The sequence below is a fragment of the Bos javanicus genome, chromosome 9 (assembly GCF_032452875.1).
Source record: "Bos javanicus breed banteng chromosome 9, ARS-OSU_banteng_1.0, whole genome shotgun sequence".
In the NCBI taxonomy this organism is placed as follows: Eukaryota; Metazoa; Chordata; class Mammalia; order Artiodactyla; family Bovidae; genus Bos; species Bos javanicus.
In genome coordinates this window covers 67,395,367-67,410,866 of record NC_083876.1, presented here as the reverse complement: position 1 = coordinate 67,410,866, position 15,500 = coordinate 67,395,367, and the positions used below count along the sequence as shown (strand labels likewise).

The 15,500-nt window shown below is 39.8% G+C and overlaps 1 protein-coding gene across 1 annotated transcript in view; it reads right to left on the bottom strand.

Moving 5' to 3' along the window:
- Window positions 1-15,500, bottom strand: part of LAMA2 (laminin subunit alpha 2) — a 706,382-nt gene that overhangs the window by 307,478 nt on the left and 383,404 nt on the right. The window contains exons 13-14 of the mRNA XM_061427935.1: window positions 8,192-8,293; window positions 6,612-6,823 (exon numbers count right to left, since the gene is read on the bottom strand). Of these exons, the coding sequence (XP_061283919.1) occupies window positions 6,612-6,823; window positions 8,192-8,293 (314 nt within the window). The remainder of the gene's footprint in view (window positions 1-6,611; window positions 6,824-8,191; window positions 8,294-15,500) is intronic.

Sequence of the window (15,500 nt, the reverse complement as noted above, 5' to 3'; positions counted from 1 at the left end):
GTATGCAAGTCAGGAAGCAACAGTTAGAACTGGACATGGAACAACAGACTGGTTCCAAATAGGAAAAGGAGTACGTCAAAGGTGTATATTGTTCCCCTGCTTATTTAACGTATATGCAGAGTACATCATGAGAAACGCTGGACTGGAAGAAGCACAAGCTGGAATCAAGATTGCCGGAAGAAATATCAATAACCTCAGATATGCAGATGACACCACCCTTATGGCAGAAAGTGAAGAGGAACTAAAAAGCCTCTTGATGAAAGTAAAAGAGGAGACTGAAAAAGTTGGCTTAAAGCTCAACATTCAGAAAACGAGGATCATGGCATCTGGTCCCATCACTTCATGGGAAATAGATGGGGAAACAGTGTCAGACTTTATCTTTTTGGGCTCCAAAATCACTGCAGATGGTGACTGCAGCCATGAAATTAAAAGACGCTTACTCCTTGGAAGAAAAGTTATGACCAACCTGGATAGCATATGAAAAGCAGAGACATTACTTTGCCAACAAAGGTCCGTCTCGTCAAGGCTATGGTTTTTCCAGTGGTCATGTATGGATGTGAGACTTGGACTGTGAAGAAAGCTGAGCACCGAAGAATTGATGCTTTTGAACTGTGGTGTTGGAGAAGACTCTTGAGAGTCCTTTGGACTGCAAGGAGATCCAACCAGTCCATCCTATAGGAGATCAGTCCTGGGTGTTCTTTGGAAGGAATGATGCTAAAGTTGAAACTCCAGTACTTTGGCCACCTCATGCGAAGAGTTGACTCATTGGAAAAGACTCTGATGCTGGGAGGGATTGGGGGAGGAGGAAAAGGGGACGACAGAGGATGAGATAGCTGGATGGCATCACTGACTTGATGGACCTGAGTCTGAGTGAACTCTGGGAGTTGGTGATGGACAGGGAGGCCTGGCATGCTGCGATTCATGGGGTCACAAAGAGTCAAACATGACTGAGTGACTGAACGTAACTGAAAAAGGCAACAGAATCATTTACAAACTCAGTGAGTGTCTGAGTGAGCTATCTTGGCATGAGCTAGACATTTCCCCCAAACACTGTCAGTCCTGTGCCAACTAAGGGAAATAACGAACAGAATCTACTACTGTTGCAAACCATTCATCAAAAATATACTAAATGCTAATATGAGAATTCATATTTCTTTCTACTTAGTCCTACCAATATGCATTGTGCTCACTTCCACTGCGCTCTTTATTATATACCACAAACATACGTCTGACTTGGATAATGGACTATACGTTGTTTGAATTCACTGATCATTTATCCATCTTTGTATCCTCTTTCCTTAGCCTAGAACTACCGCATCATAATAATTACTAGATGATGACTGCAGCAATAAAATTAAAAGATGCTTACTCCTTGGAAGGAAGGTTATGACCAACCTGGATAGCATATTCAAAAGCAGAGACATTACTTTGCCAAGAAAGGCCCGTCTGGTCAAGGCTATGGTTTTTCCTGTGGTCATGTGTGGATGTGAGAGTTGGACTGTGAAGAAGGCTGAGCGCCGAAGAATTGATGCTTTTGAACTGTGGTGTTGGAGAAGACTCTTGAGAGTCCCTTAGACTGCAAGGAGATCCAACCAGTCCATTCTGAAGGAGATCAGCCCTGGGATTTCTTTGGAAGGAATGATGCTAAAGCTGAAACTCCAGTACTTTGGCCACCTCATGTGAAGAGTTGACTTATTGGAAAAGACTCTGATGTTGGGAGGGATTGGGGGCAGGAGAAGAAGGGACAACGGAGGATGAGATAGCTGGATGGCATCACTGACTCGATGGACGTGAGTCTGAGTGAACTCTGGGAGTTGGTGATGGACAGGGAGGCCTGGCGTGCTGTGATTCATGGGGTCACAAAGAGTCAGACATGACTGAGCGGCGCTATATCTGGGAGTACGTTTCCAGGACTGAGCGACTGAACTGAACTGAAGTGTGCATTATAATAATTAAAACTTCTGTGCATTATAATGGGAACTTGAGACATATCTCCCTTAAGTATCAAGGAAACTGGGCTTCCCTGACAGCTTAGTGGTGAAGAATATGCCTGTCAATACAGGAGACACAGATACGATCTCTTGGTCTGGGCAGATCCCACATTCTGTGGAGCAACTAGGTCTGTGTGACACAACTATTGAGCCTGTGCTCTAAAGTCCAAGAACCACTACTACTGAGCTCACATGCCACAGCTACTGAAATTAGTGCTCCCTAGAGCCTGTGCTCTATACCGAGAGAAGCCACCTCAATGAGAAGCCCATGCACTGCAACTAGGGAGTAGCCCTGCTCTCTGCAACTAGACAAAAGCCAGCGCAGCAACGAAAGCCCAGCACAGCCAAAATAAATAAATAAAATTATATTTTAAAAAATCAATGAAACCAATGCAGTAATCATGTTTCTGCCCACATTTACAAAGGAGGAACCCGAAGCTCAGAGAAGTAAAGTGCCTTGTCTATATAATACTGTCTGCAAATATTGTGCAGCCACAGACTGAAATTAAAAACCAATGGTTAGCTTGTTGCCCGACATTGTCTCCCACTGTATGCTAGACAGAAGGTCAGATGTCTCAGATACATCATTTTCTCACTGAGCATTCAATCTTGAAAGTTAGGTATGTTTCTGCCATTTTACCAAAGAGGAAGCTAAGATTCAAATACACAGGAAAGGCACTCAGGAAATGCTGGCAGACTGAATAAACCCAATATTACAGACTAGATTTGGGAGGTAGTGAAAGGCAATGGGGGAAAAAAACACATGTTGGTATAAAACTGGCTGAACCTCTTCCCAAGAGCAAGTTATAGAAGTCCTTTTAAGATCGTTAGAGACCTCATTGTAATAATTTCTTCAAATGTGATTACCTGGATTATTATTTTCATAAGGTAGAAGTTTACTATCAGCACTATTTCTATAATCATCAAAACACTCCTTTGTTTATATGGATTTTTCTAGATTATTTATTGGATAATTTATTAAATAAATTCTATGTAATGTTTTTGATACCAGAAAAAAAAAAAAAAAACCACTCTTAAAAGTCATGTGAAAATGTCTAGCCTAGGAGAAATGTCTTTTCAAACAATAAAGATAAATGGGTTTATCACAATAAAGTCACAATGGGCTCAGTTATGCTGGGCTAACAAACAACTGAATTCTCAGTGGCTTAACAGAAAACAAAAGTTTACTCATGGAAAATCCTCTACGGTTCTGGGTAACCTTTCAGGGCAGCTGACCTCCATGTGCTGTCAATATTTCAGACTGTTTTTATGTTCTGGTAACTGTGTAAGCTCCATAGAGTCTCCTACAGGTAATTCAATGCTTTTCTAGGGTTGGGAGTGGGGATAATAGAACAGGAATAATACATCACTTCAGCTCACATTTCATTGGCCAAACCAAGACCTATGATAACATCTACCCTCAAAGGAAATGCAATATTTCAAAGGAAGGAGATTAAAATTTGATGAACTGTACTAATGTCTACTATAGGGTATAAAGTCTTCCCTGGTGGCTCAGATGATAAAGAATCTGCCTGCAATGCAAGAGATCTGGTTCAATCCCTGGGTCGGGAAGATCCCCTGGAGAAGGAAATGGCTGCCCACTCCAGTATTCTTGATTGGAGAATTTCGTGGACAGAGAAACCAGGTGGTTTACAGTCCACGGGGTCGCAAAGAGTCAGACACGACTGAGCAACTAACACTTTCACAGGCGATAAGAAAAATATCAAGTTAAATATCAAGGATTGCTTTTGAAACTAAGGTTTGGAGAATTTAAAGGAGAAAGATTCACAGTTAAGTTGATTTCTCTTACATTCTTAAAGGAAATTTTTATCTTCATTTATTAATGAGTACAATGAGAAGAAAATCAATTAATTTTATCACATGGGCTCCTCAGCACTGTAGAAAAGAATGACAGCAAAAATGGTCTCAATTTTGAAACACCAGTCCATTCGTTATTCTAGATATCTTCAAGTCTTAATGGTACTTAATGGAGAAAATGGTACTTCCTAGAATATGCAGGTCAGATGGAAATGCTTCAGATTTGTGTGTTAACTGGCCAAAAGCAAAGCATTTTTGCTTTAATTCCATTCTCATAGTGACTGTTTGACATTGACAAGCAATTGTCCTCCTCATTTTACAGATGAGGTGACTGAAATCCAAAGAGATCTAAAACAACACTATGTTCACAACTATTAAACAGCTAACTTGAAAACAGAAGTCAAAATTCTAACCTGCTGCCCCATTTTCCTTCCACTATTCAATTCCAGTTCCTCTGTATAGGGAGGAACATAAACCCATTTGCTGAGAGAACTACCATGGAAGTAAATCCTCCTTAAATAATTCTAAACATGAATTTCTGTTGTGATAGCTTCAATTTACTTGTGCTTACACACAAGCCATATACCAAGTTGGAAGCCTACTGTGCAAGACAAGTTGAAATCAATTCAAGTGATGTTTTACAAATAGGACTCAATCCACTCACAGATCAGAGATAAATAAAATATAACAAGCTTACTGACTCAAGATTCATGCTGGCTTGTGGCTCACCTGAAGTGGGTAGGAGTTTCACATACAACATGGCTTTAACTTCTCGAACTACAGAGCCTTGTGTGATGTAGGCTGCAGAGAGCATCACCCACATGAATTAGTTCCTGTGTCGGATCCCATAGCCATGCTCTGTGAACACGTTGCTCACGTATGGGAAAAGCTCAGAAGGCTCAAATGAAACTAGAGATTTTAAGATAAGCAGACACTAAAATTATCTCCCATGAATCAGGGAGAAATGCTTTGGATTAACTAGTCTGAGAAGCAAGGCTGGCAAAAATAAACCCCTCAGCCACTTTTTGTCAATTTGCTTGTCATTTATTTTGAAATCCAGAGGACTCATCTCTTTGTACTCTTTAAACATCATGACAGTCTCTATTTGCTAAATGTGAAAAAACATAATTAATTCGGAAGTGCTGCTTCTCATCTTCACAGCGTTTTAACCCAGCTTCTAGCAGCATTGACTATGCAAAAGAGGTACATTGTTTGGCAGTGGTTCTGTTTCTGAATCTGCGATTCTCTCCTTAGGGAGATGGTAATGATGATTACGCTTAGTTGAAATACTACAAGTGAAAGACAAACTAGACAGCACAAGCAGATGAAGGGGGGTGGTGGAGCTTCAGCAATTAAAAGACCCTCTTGTAGATAAACCAGCATTGGAGACACTGCTATGCTGATGGGTATGCCAAGCTGTCGGTTTGGGGTCACATTTGATCATCTAATTTAAGCTGCTTTAGGACAAAATTGGGCTTGTCAGGCGGCACTAGTGGCAAAAAGCTTGCCTGCTAATGCAGGAAACATAAGAGATGCTGGGTTTGATCCCTGGGTCTGGAAGATCCCCTGGGGGAGGGCATGGCAACCCACTCTAGTATCCTTGCTTGAGAATCCCATGGACACAGGAGGCTGGCGGGCTATAGTCCACAGGGTTGCACAGAGTCAGACACAACTGAAGCGACTTAGAATGCACACACGCAGGAAAAAATTGCCATGAAATTTGTAAGTAATTTTTTTTTAATGGAAAGAAGCCTTTAGGGTGCCTCTTATGGACATGTTTAGCTCAAGTTGGGGAGTTCTCTCTTTAAGGAGACAAAACAGAGAGTAGAAAGGAATAATCCCTTGAAAGTGTTTAAGGTAATGAGCACTTTACATAATTATCACATACAATTTTCACAATGACCCTGAAAGGTAGGCACTATTATCTCCACTTCACATTTGAAGAAATTCAGTTGTCATAAGGACCAACCACTTGCCAAAGGTCACACATATAATAAGCAATAGAGCTAATTGAATTCTTAGTCTTACTTTCCTTGATATCATGCAGCCATTATAGTATTACAGTGCTTCACAAAAAAACTTGTTGTTATTCAAATGAAGGTGCTTATATCTCTCATTATCAACCATATACTATTAAGTCAGAATCTACTGAATGAATTAATGGAAGAAAATATTTTACAAACCACTTTCTGAATATGGGTATCCTGGAATTATATCACTTTACTTTTCCACTATTTGAGTCATCAAAAAGGAGACTGTGCTTTCCAGTATAGCATTTCTCAGTATAGGGATCATTTTTATTGCATGTTCTGGCAGAACTGAGAATCATCAATACTGAAAAAGGACCAAGACAGATTCATCCTGGGTAGGTAAAATTTTAAAGATCAATAGAAACACTTTTCAGAAAACCAGTGCTCCATCATTAACTATTATTTGAAGATGGAAAACCTTAGGAGAAGGCAATGGCAACCTACTCCAGTACTCTTGCCTGGCAAATCCCATGGACAGAGGAGCCTGGTGGGCTGCAGTCCATGGGGTCACTAGTAGTTGGACATGACTGAGCGACTTCACTTTCACTTTTCACTTTCATGCATTGGAGAAGGAAATGGCAACCCACTCCAGTGTTCTTGCCTGGAGAATCCCAAGGACAGGGGAGCCTGGTGGGCTGCCGTCTATGGGGTTGCACAGAGTCGGACACGACTGAGGCGACTTAGCAGCAGCAGGGATCTTCAGTCACTTAGCACTTGCACGTCCGCCCCAAGGCAAATGTGTAAGAGCTGGAGATGCAATTCCTGAGTTTACCTGAAGATGGCATCCATCCCAAGGCTGTATGTGATTTGTATGAGAATTCTCTGCAAATTCACAAGCACTGTCATAAACTCCTTTCTACTGACTGGGAAATTTGTGCCATGTGTGGTAAATGATTCTTCTTTAAGTGACAACACATTAATATGTTCTTCAGATGGTTGCAGATACACCTCCTCTTGGGCTGAGCTGATTCTCAAGCCTTTTCCCTAAAGGGGAAAAGAGAGTATAAAGGATAAAACTGTGAAAAAAGGGATTCTCCTCTTTGTAGGTTATCATCAGTAGGTTTTTTATTTCAGGTTAGCTTTCCCTGTCAGGATATTTCTAGTATGTATAAAAGGCAGAGAGAAAACAATTTAAATATTAGCCTTAACTCGATGTACCACTAAGTATAAGTTTCTTGGTTATGCATGACTCTTATTCCTCTATTTACTAAAATAATTAGTACTTGGTAAGTCTAGATATATATGATTACAAATACGTCAATTTTATAGAAGTGTGCAAAACTGAATATTTCAGATATACTATTTTATGGTGAATGTGGATTGTATAGGAAAATGGGGAAGAAAAGTTAAAACAGTGTATGAAGCTTTCGTTTTAAAGGACTCTTCAATCTGGGGAAAAAAAAAAAAAAAACAAGGAAAAATTCTACAGTTTCATGATTACAATCGGATAATGGCATTATTATCATTTGGGTTAACCTTTTATCTTAGTTCACTCATATTAATAATATACAGCTTCTCCACATTTTACATTTAGAGAACCCCTTTTATCTCAAAGGAATTCCATGACATACTTCTATTTTCATACACACACACATATGTAATGATATATATCACTCAGATCACCTCACCTAATACTGGAAACATTCATTTTGGGGGAAGACTTTTTGTTAAGTTGATTCTCATGCACGAACATTTCAAGACCAAAACAACAACAGAGCCCCATGCTAACTCAGCATAGATCCCTTTGGACCCATAAATATGCATGAAATGTGTGCCTTTGTGTGAGCAGAGGAGAAGAAAGGAAGAATATGAGAAAGGAAGGCAGCTTTTATGTGATAACTTTCTAGCCTTTGGGAACTGCCTGTGTCCCTCCAAATGCTCAAAGCAGTTTCTCCTATATTTTTCTTAGTTAAATTAAGAGAGTTTTGAAGTCAGGATTCAACTGTACCTAAATAGATAAGATTCCCTTTTTCCATTGACTTTTACCTAATATAAACAAAGGTATAAACAAGAAAATCTACTTGGAAGCAAGGAGAGATGGCAAAACTACAACTATATAAATCAGCCATTTGCTCAAACACTTTTAGTATCCTTATATTCTGGGGGACATGGTCATTAGGTTTTAAATTTAAATTTCAAGTCTGCTCTAAAAATTCCCTTTACTATTGGAACCCAAGACCTATGTTCAGTCTTTTAGATATGTCTCAGAGTGAATGGCAGAAAAAAATTCCCAAATCACAATATTTTTCTCTAGTAGTATATAAATGAATGTTAAACTAGTTAGGTAAGGAATAACCTCAGATTACATGAGTGTAAAGCAGTTAAACATAAATGACACTTCCCATACTCTACCTCTAAGATAACCATAAGCTGGAGTGTGTGTTCTGCATCTTCGTTTGCTTCTTCAAGGTCATATGATACAGTAAACATCAACTGTCCTCCAGCTGCTGTGAGCTACAAGAGAGAAGATACGTCATCATTACAGGACAGGAGATGGGCTATTCAACTGTGCTTTGCTTATTATTTTTAAATTATTTTATTGTTCTATAGGGCAGGATTTGGAAGAAACAGAAATCATGAGCATGCAGATTGAGAATGATAGACATTTCTTTAGGAGTAACCTTTATACGAACCTTACCTATCAATGGCAAGCCTGACACACATCATATAAATTCATGTATTCTTTTTCCTGGTGTTGCAGGCTTGCTGAAATAGGTTAATTTCCAGGGAACCAAACACAGCCCCTCCTGTCATTTTTCCTAGTGTGCAGCTTGAGCTTTACAATTCCCAAACAGAGAAGGATCTTTGTTAAAATTGAGAGATTTCTACTCATCACTGAGGGTCACTCACTTTCTGTGGGTCTGAATGCTTTCAGCAAAGCATCACTCCATTTCACAGGCACTTTACCTAGACTATAAGCTATGCTCAGAATGTTGTTGGTCAAAGAAAAAGAAATAAAGCAGCAAATTTTATATCATGAAAAAAATTAATCAAAATTCCAAAAGAAGATACACTTTCCCTTGGGCAATCAAATATGCTTAGTGTGAATGAATGCTGTTATCCTTTTTCATTAAACAAAATTCTTTCCTTCCAACATGCATGCTGAACCCCATACAATGTATGCTTGAGGTTTACATTTGCTGACATTGACAGTAACCTTGTACAAAGGATTAAAAAAAAAAAAATAGGAAAGCAAGATCATTTACAGGACAGGAATCAACATTGGAACTTGAATGACAGATGTTGCAAATGCTGCAGTGCTTTTCTAAAAAGTTCCACCCCAGCATTGTAAATAGACACTCATAAAACAAAGCTGATCATTTGTATTCTGCTGTTTCCTCCATAATGACAAGCAGAGACCTAGCTTCGCAGCCCTGGGTTCTCTGCGGCCTCTCATGGCAGACCCTGACCACAAACCAACTCCTGGTGATGCTCTGGGTGGAGGAGGAGGAACCCAGATTCCTTTTAGAGTTGTTCCATTGGGAATGGAACACAGCTCACCATGGCTGATTAAACAAAGTTTTTAAATCACAGCTTCTCAATGTCTTCTAAGCTCATTACATGGAGCTTTATAAGGAACTAAAATTCAGAAAACTTTTATTCCTCTGCTCCACTGAAAAATAGCCCTGTTATAATGTCTTTTCATATCTAAAATAAAAAATATCTGCCTGGACTATAGCACTTGGCATTACTGTAAGTAATGAGGGGTGAATCTATGTAAAAGGTTTTTGGTTCTATTAAGATAAGCTTCCAAAACATGCTTGTTCAAAAATCAAGCAGACATTTTCTTAATGATGGGAGTCCAGAAAGGCAGCAGCAAAGGATGTTTCATATATTTCAAAGAGAACTTAATTATTCAGAATTTCCTAAATTAATAAAAATATTTAATAGGAGGTAGGGACTGAGTTTGCAAAGGACATAGATCTATAATGTCACAAACTCTTGGCTTCTAAATGTATTTTGATTATTAAAATTTAAATTACATGCTATCATCCTTCTAGAACAGGTTTCCTTAAAAAAAGAAAAAAATCAAGGTAAATTAATTCTTAATTTCCTTAAATCAATTTAAGAAACTTAGAATTAAAGGTAACTCCCATTTTGCCAAAGAAAAGAGCCAAAATGTAATTTGAACATCCCAGATATTGAGACTCAAGATGAAAAGAAAAATGTTTGATTTGTTACAATATTTGATTTGTCAAAGTATTTTCCATACCTACCTATAATAAAGTCATATTATATATGAGGTAATATGAGAGAGTAATGAGGGTGGAAATGGGGGAAAAACAACAAATAACTACATAGAAAAAGAGAGGGGCCTTTTATAGTTATATACAACACAAACAATGGAGCAGAAGTCAACCTGTTCACCTGAGGGCTTATAGTAGTAGTAATACCAATGAGAAATTGCTTTCTCATTCACATTTCATAAAACAACTTTTTTTCTATATCTTTCATGCACCTCTAGAACTGGTTTTTCAATCATCCATGGGGTCGCTGAGGGTCAGACACGACTGAGCGACTTCACTTTCACTTTTCATTTTCTTGCATTGGAGAAGGAAATGGCAACCCACTCCAGTGTTCTTGCCTGGAGAATCCCAGGGACAGGGCATCCTGGTGGGTGGCCGTCTATGGGGTCTCATAGAGTCGGACACAACTGAAGTGACTCAGCAGCAGCAGCAAAGGAGATCAGTCCTGAGTGTTCTTTGGAAGGACTGATGCTGAAGCTGAAACTCCAATACTTTGGCCACCTCATGTGAAGAGTTGACTCACTGGAAAAGACTCTGATGCTAGGAGGGATTGGGGGAAGGAGGAGAAGGGGACAACAGAGGATGAGATGGCTGGATGGCATGACCGACTCGATGGGCCTGAGTTTGAGTGAACTCCGGGAGTTGGTGATGGACAGGGAGGCCTGGCATGCTGTGATTCATGAGGTCGCAGAGAGTTGGACATGACTGAGCGACTGAACTGAACTGAACTGTTTTCATAAGTGAATCCTTTTTGCTTTCATCTGGGTTGTGAAATGGCACCCCACTCCAGTACTCTTGCCTGAAAAAATCCCATGATGGAGGAGCCTGGTAGGCTGCAGTCCATGGGGTTGCTAAGAGTCGGAAACAACTGAGCGACTTCACTTTCACTTTTCACTTTCATGCATTGGAGAAGGAAATGGCAACCCACTCCAGTATTCTTGCCTGGAGAATCCCAGGGATGGGGGAGCCTGGTGGGCTGCCGTCTATGGGGTCGCACAGAGTCAGACACGACTGAAGCGACTTAGCAGTAGCAGCAGCAGGTTGTGAAATAACAGTCAATTTTAAATAGATGCATGATACTGTTACCAGATGTTTTTCCCTCAAGCTAAAAGTGTTCATTTCCATAATATTAAAATCACTGTCTATTTCGTTCACCCTAAAGTATATACTGATGATATATCTCTATATAATTACTTAGTCAAGTACTTATTTAAGTAATTTTTTAAAAAAGGTTGTTTTAATATCATCCTTTAATTGAGAAACTGCATCTCCTAGGAATGGGGCTTCCTGGGAAGCTTAGTGGCAAAGAACCTTCCTGCAATACAGGAGACTTGTGTCGATCCCTGGGTCAGGAAGATACCCTGTTGGAAGAAATGGCAACCCACTTCAGTATTCTTGCTGGGAAAATCCCATGGACAGAGAAGCCTGGTGGGCTACAGTCCATGGAGGTTGCAAAGAGTCTGACATATTGGATGACTGAGCATACCTCCTAGGGTTAATTATTTATTCTCTGCTGAAGATGAAGCTCCAATACTTTGGCCACCTGATGCGAAGAGCTGACTCATTAGAAAAGACCCTGATGCTGGGAAAGATTGAGGGCAGGAGGAGAAAAGGATGACAGAGGATGAGACGGTTGAATGGCAGCACTGACTTGATGGACAAGAGTTTGAGCAAGTTCTGGGAGATGCTGAAGGACAGGGAAGGCTGACATGCTGCAGTCCATGGGTTGCAAACAGTTGGCCATGACTGAGCGACTGAACAACAACAAAACTCCTTTGCTTCTATTTATCTATCAACTGCATCAAATAATCTCTTTATAAGAAATGAAACCAAGAATTTCTTGGTATTGTTTCCAGCTAATGTGTCTTACCCAGAGGGTACACATCACCAGAGACAGTCTTTGTAATAAGTCAGTTATTTGTTGTTCAGTCACTCAGTCGTGTCTGACTCTTTGTGACCCCGTGGACTGCAGCACACAAGTCTTCCCTGTCCTTCACCATATCCTGGAGTATAGCTCAAGTTCATGTCCATCGAGTCTGTGCTGGCATCCAACCATCTCATCCTCTGTCGTCCCCTTCTTCTCCTGCCTTCAATCTTTCACAGAATCAGGGTCTTTTCCAATGAGTCAGCTCTTTGCATCCGGTGGCCAAAGTATTGGCGCTTCAGGCTTAGCATCAGTTCCTCCAAAGAATATTCAGGCCTGATTTCCTTTAGGATTGACTGGTTCGAACTCCTTGCAGTCCTGGAACTCTCAGGAGTCTTCTCCAACACCACAGTTCAAAAGCATCAATTCTTTGGTGCTCAGCTTTCTTTATGGTCCAACTCTCACATTCATACATAACTACTGAAAAAATACATAGCTTTGATTAGATGTATCTTTGTTGGCAAAGTAATGTCTCTGCTTCTTAATAGGCTGTCTATGCTTGTCATAGTTTCTCTTCCAAGGAGCAAGTGTCTTTTAATTTCATGGCTTCAGTCACCATCTGCAGTGATTTTGGACCCCAATAAAATAAAGCTATAAAAACTTCCTTTCTATGGAATATTTGTTTTCTGGGGAACAAGCTGTGGAAATACTTGGAATATAAGTTGTCCTTTCATAGATAGCTTTGGATGAAGGCTTCTCTGTCACTTCTCCATCTATATTGCGCTCCATAGTCCAAATGCTATATTGACTTGGCTCCTTCACCTGCTTGCTTCTCCACTCTCCAATAATTCCTTCAGTGTCCCAGTCTTCACTATCTCCTTCAAATCAAATGTGCACAGAGCTGCAAGTCATCAGTTGACTTTATTATCCCTGCTAGATATTATCTCTGGACATTTGTTAGTTTTGCTATCAAACTCTGAGGTATGGGGTATTACCACCTCATTTTCTGTACTTCTACTTATCCAACTTTACTTATTTGATCTACTTCAGCCTGCTTTCCACACTTAGAACTTCACTAACAGTATGTCTTGAAAGGTCACTTATCAGCTCTATCTAGCAACCACGAATGGGCTTTTGTCCAGTTCCATGTGATGTATAATAATTCTTGAGATTCTTGACTCTTTGGTTTCCTACTGCATTAAACTTTTCTGATACTTCTTTCCCTGGAGTATGACAGAGGTACCTCTGTCTCCATTATAAATACATTTTCTTTTATTCTATACTCAGTATTTGGATGTTTCTAAGATTCTTACCCTTTTTTGATTATCCTTTCTTACTGACTTTCCATTCCTCTCTCATGGATTGAACTGTGTTCAGCCCTGGTTTCTCAGTCTGTATCTTCTATCCCATCCCATGTTCCTAGATGAATTTGGTCATGGTGCCATAACAAAGGTCCAGAAACTGGCTAAACAACAGAAACCTGATATCAAGGCGTCAGCTGGGAGAACCCCCGTCACCTGCCCACTTGCATCTATCACTAGCATTCTGTATTAATAAATCTACTTCTTGCCCATCCAAAAAAAGAAAAGATGTCAGCAAGGCTGGTTTCTTCTTAGGCCCCTCACCTTGGCTTGTAGATGGTCATCTTTTTCCTGTGTTCTCCCATGGTCTTCCTTCTGTGTTTGTTTGTCTCCTGATTTCCTCTGCTCATAAGGAAAAGTCATGGTATATTAGGGACCACATTAAGTGCCCCGTTTTAGCTTAGTCAGAATAAAAGATCCTTTCTTCAAATTCAGTCTCATTTTGAGGTTCTGGGAGTTAGGACTTCAACATGTGAATTTGAGGGGGACAGTTCAGCCTGTAACATTTCTGTACTGAAGGACTGTTTAATAACAAACACTCAGAATACCCAAAGTTCATTATCTGGCTCTTCCCAGGAAACAAACAAGTATTTTGCCAACTTCCATGTCACATGAGTCAAGCCATTGCTTCGTTTCTCTGCTGTAAAGTGGAAACTATAGATACTACATAATATTGCTTTCACTCTATTATTTGAATCAGATCAGTGCCTCTATCCTATTCCTTGAGATGCTTCTTGTCTAATTTTCTGTTCCCATTGCTATATCATACTCACTAGGTCCTCATCAAGCATTTGAATTCCATTCTCTGACTTTAGTTTTTTTGTTGGGGAAAGTTTTATCAACAATTACTTCTGCTGTTGCACTTCCTTAATGAAGAACCTGCAGTGGCCCTGAGATCTATAGTGTCATTCAAGTTTCCATGCAGTTTCAATACTCTGTAGGCTCTATCTAGCTCCCTGTTCACTAGCTCTGGGCACAGATGCCCCAGAGCACTGCAGTAAACTCACAAAGGCACAGTGGGATGCTGTAAATGTTTGAAGGAAACAAAGAAACACTATGTATCTATTGGACCCCACACAAACAACTAGCTCTGGGTAGTTCACAATTTTATCAGATAGTATTCCATATTCCTCTAGAGGATATTCTCAAAATTTTGAGCTATGTTTTTATTTACTTGCATTTTCAGTCACGTCATATCTTTGTTAAGGAACTTTTTCAGTGAATGTTGTGATTAAAAACCAAGTGTTGTACAAAAATTAATGTGTAACAGAAAATAAGGGCAGCAGGGTCTTATCTGATTCTAGGTTTTGAAAATTTGAATATTACTCATCAAGCAAGATCCCATTAGTAAGTAACTATAGTAATTTATGAAGAAAATAAATTATATTGTTTAGATTTATGTGAATTATTTTTTAATGATTGCTAAGTTGCCAAATTACAAATTTTTTTGTTGTTGTTCAGCCCTAACTACTGTGGCACATTTCAGTTGATCTATCTAGGTTGGTCATGACTTTCCTTCCAAGGAGTAAGCATCTTTTAATTTAATGGCTGCAATCACCATCTACAGTGATTTTGGAGCCCTAAAAAATAAAGTCTGACAAGGAAAGTTATGACCAACCTAGATAGCATATTCAAAAGCAGAGACATTACTTTGCCAACAAAGGTTTGTCTAGTCAAGGCTATGGTTTTTCCAGTGGTCATGTATGGATGTGAGAGTTAGACTGTGAAGAAAGCTGAGCACTGAAGAATTGATGCTTTTGAACTGTGGTGTTGGAGAAGACTCTTGAGAGTCCCTCGGACTGCAAGGAGATCCAACCAGTCCATTCTAAAGGAGATCAGTCCTGGGTGTTCTTTGGAAGGACTGATGCTAAAGTGGAAACTCCAATACTTGGGCCACTTTATGCGAAGAGTTGACTCATTGGAAAAGACCCTGATGCTGGAAGGGATTGCAGGCAGGAGGAGAAGGGGGAGTTGGTGATGGATAGGGAGGCCTGACGTGCTACAGTCCATGGGGTCGCAAAGAGTCACAACTGAGCGACTGAACTGAAGAGAAGCAAATGTTGAAAAAGTTTTGGAATTCCCAATCTAGCCTTTTCTTGTATCCATTCTGCTACTTATATTTGCTTAAGGTAATTTTTCTGCTGAAACTCTCATTCTTACAGCTCTCTGACCACTGAAATGCTGCTTTT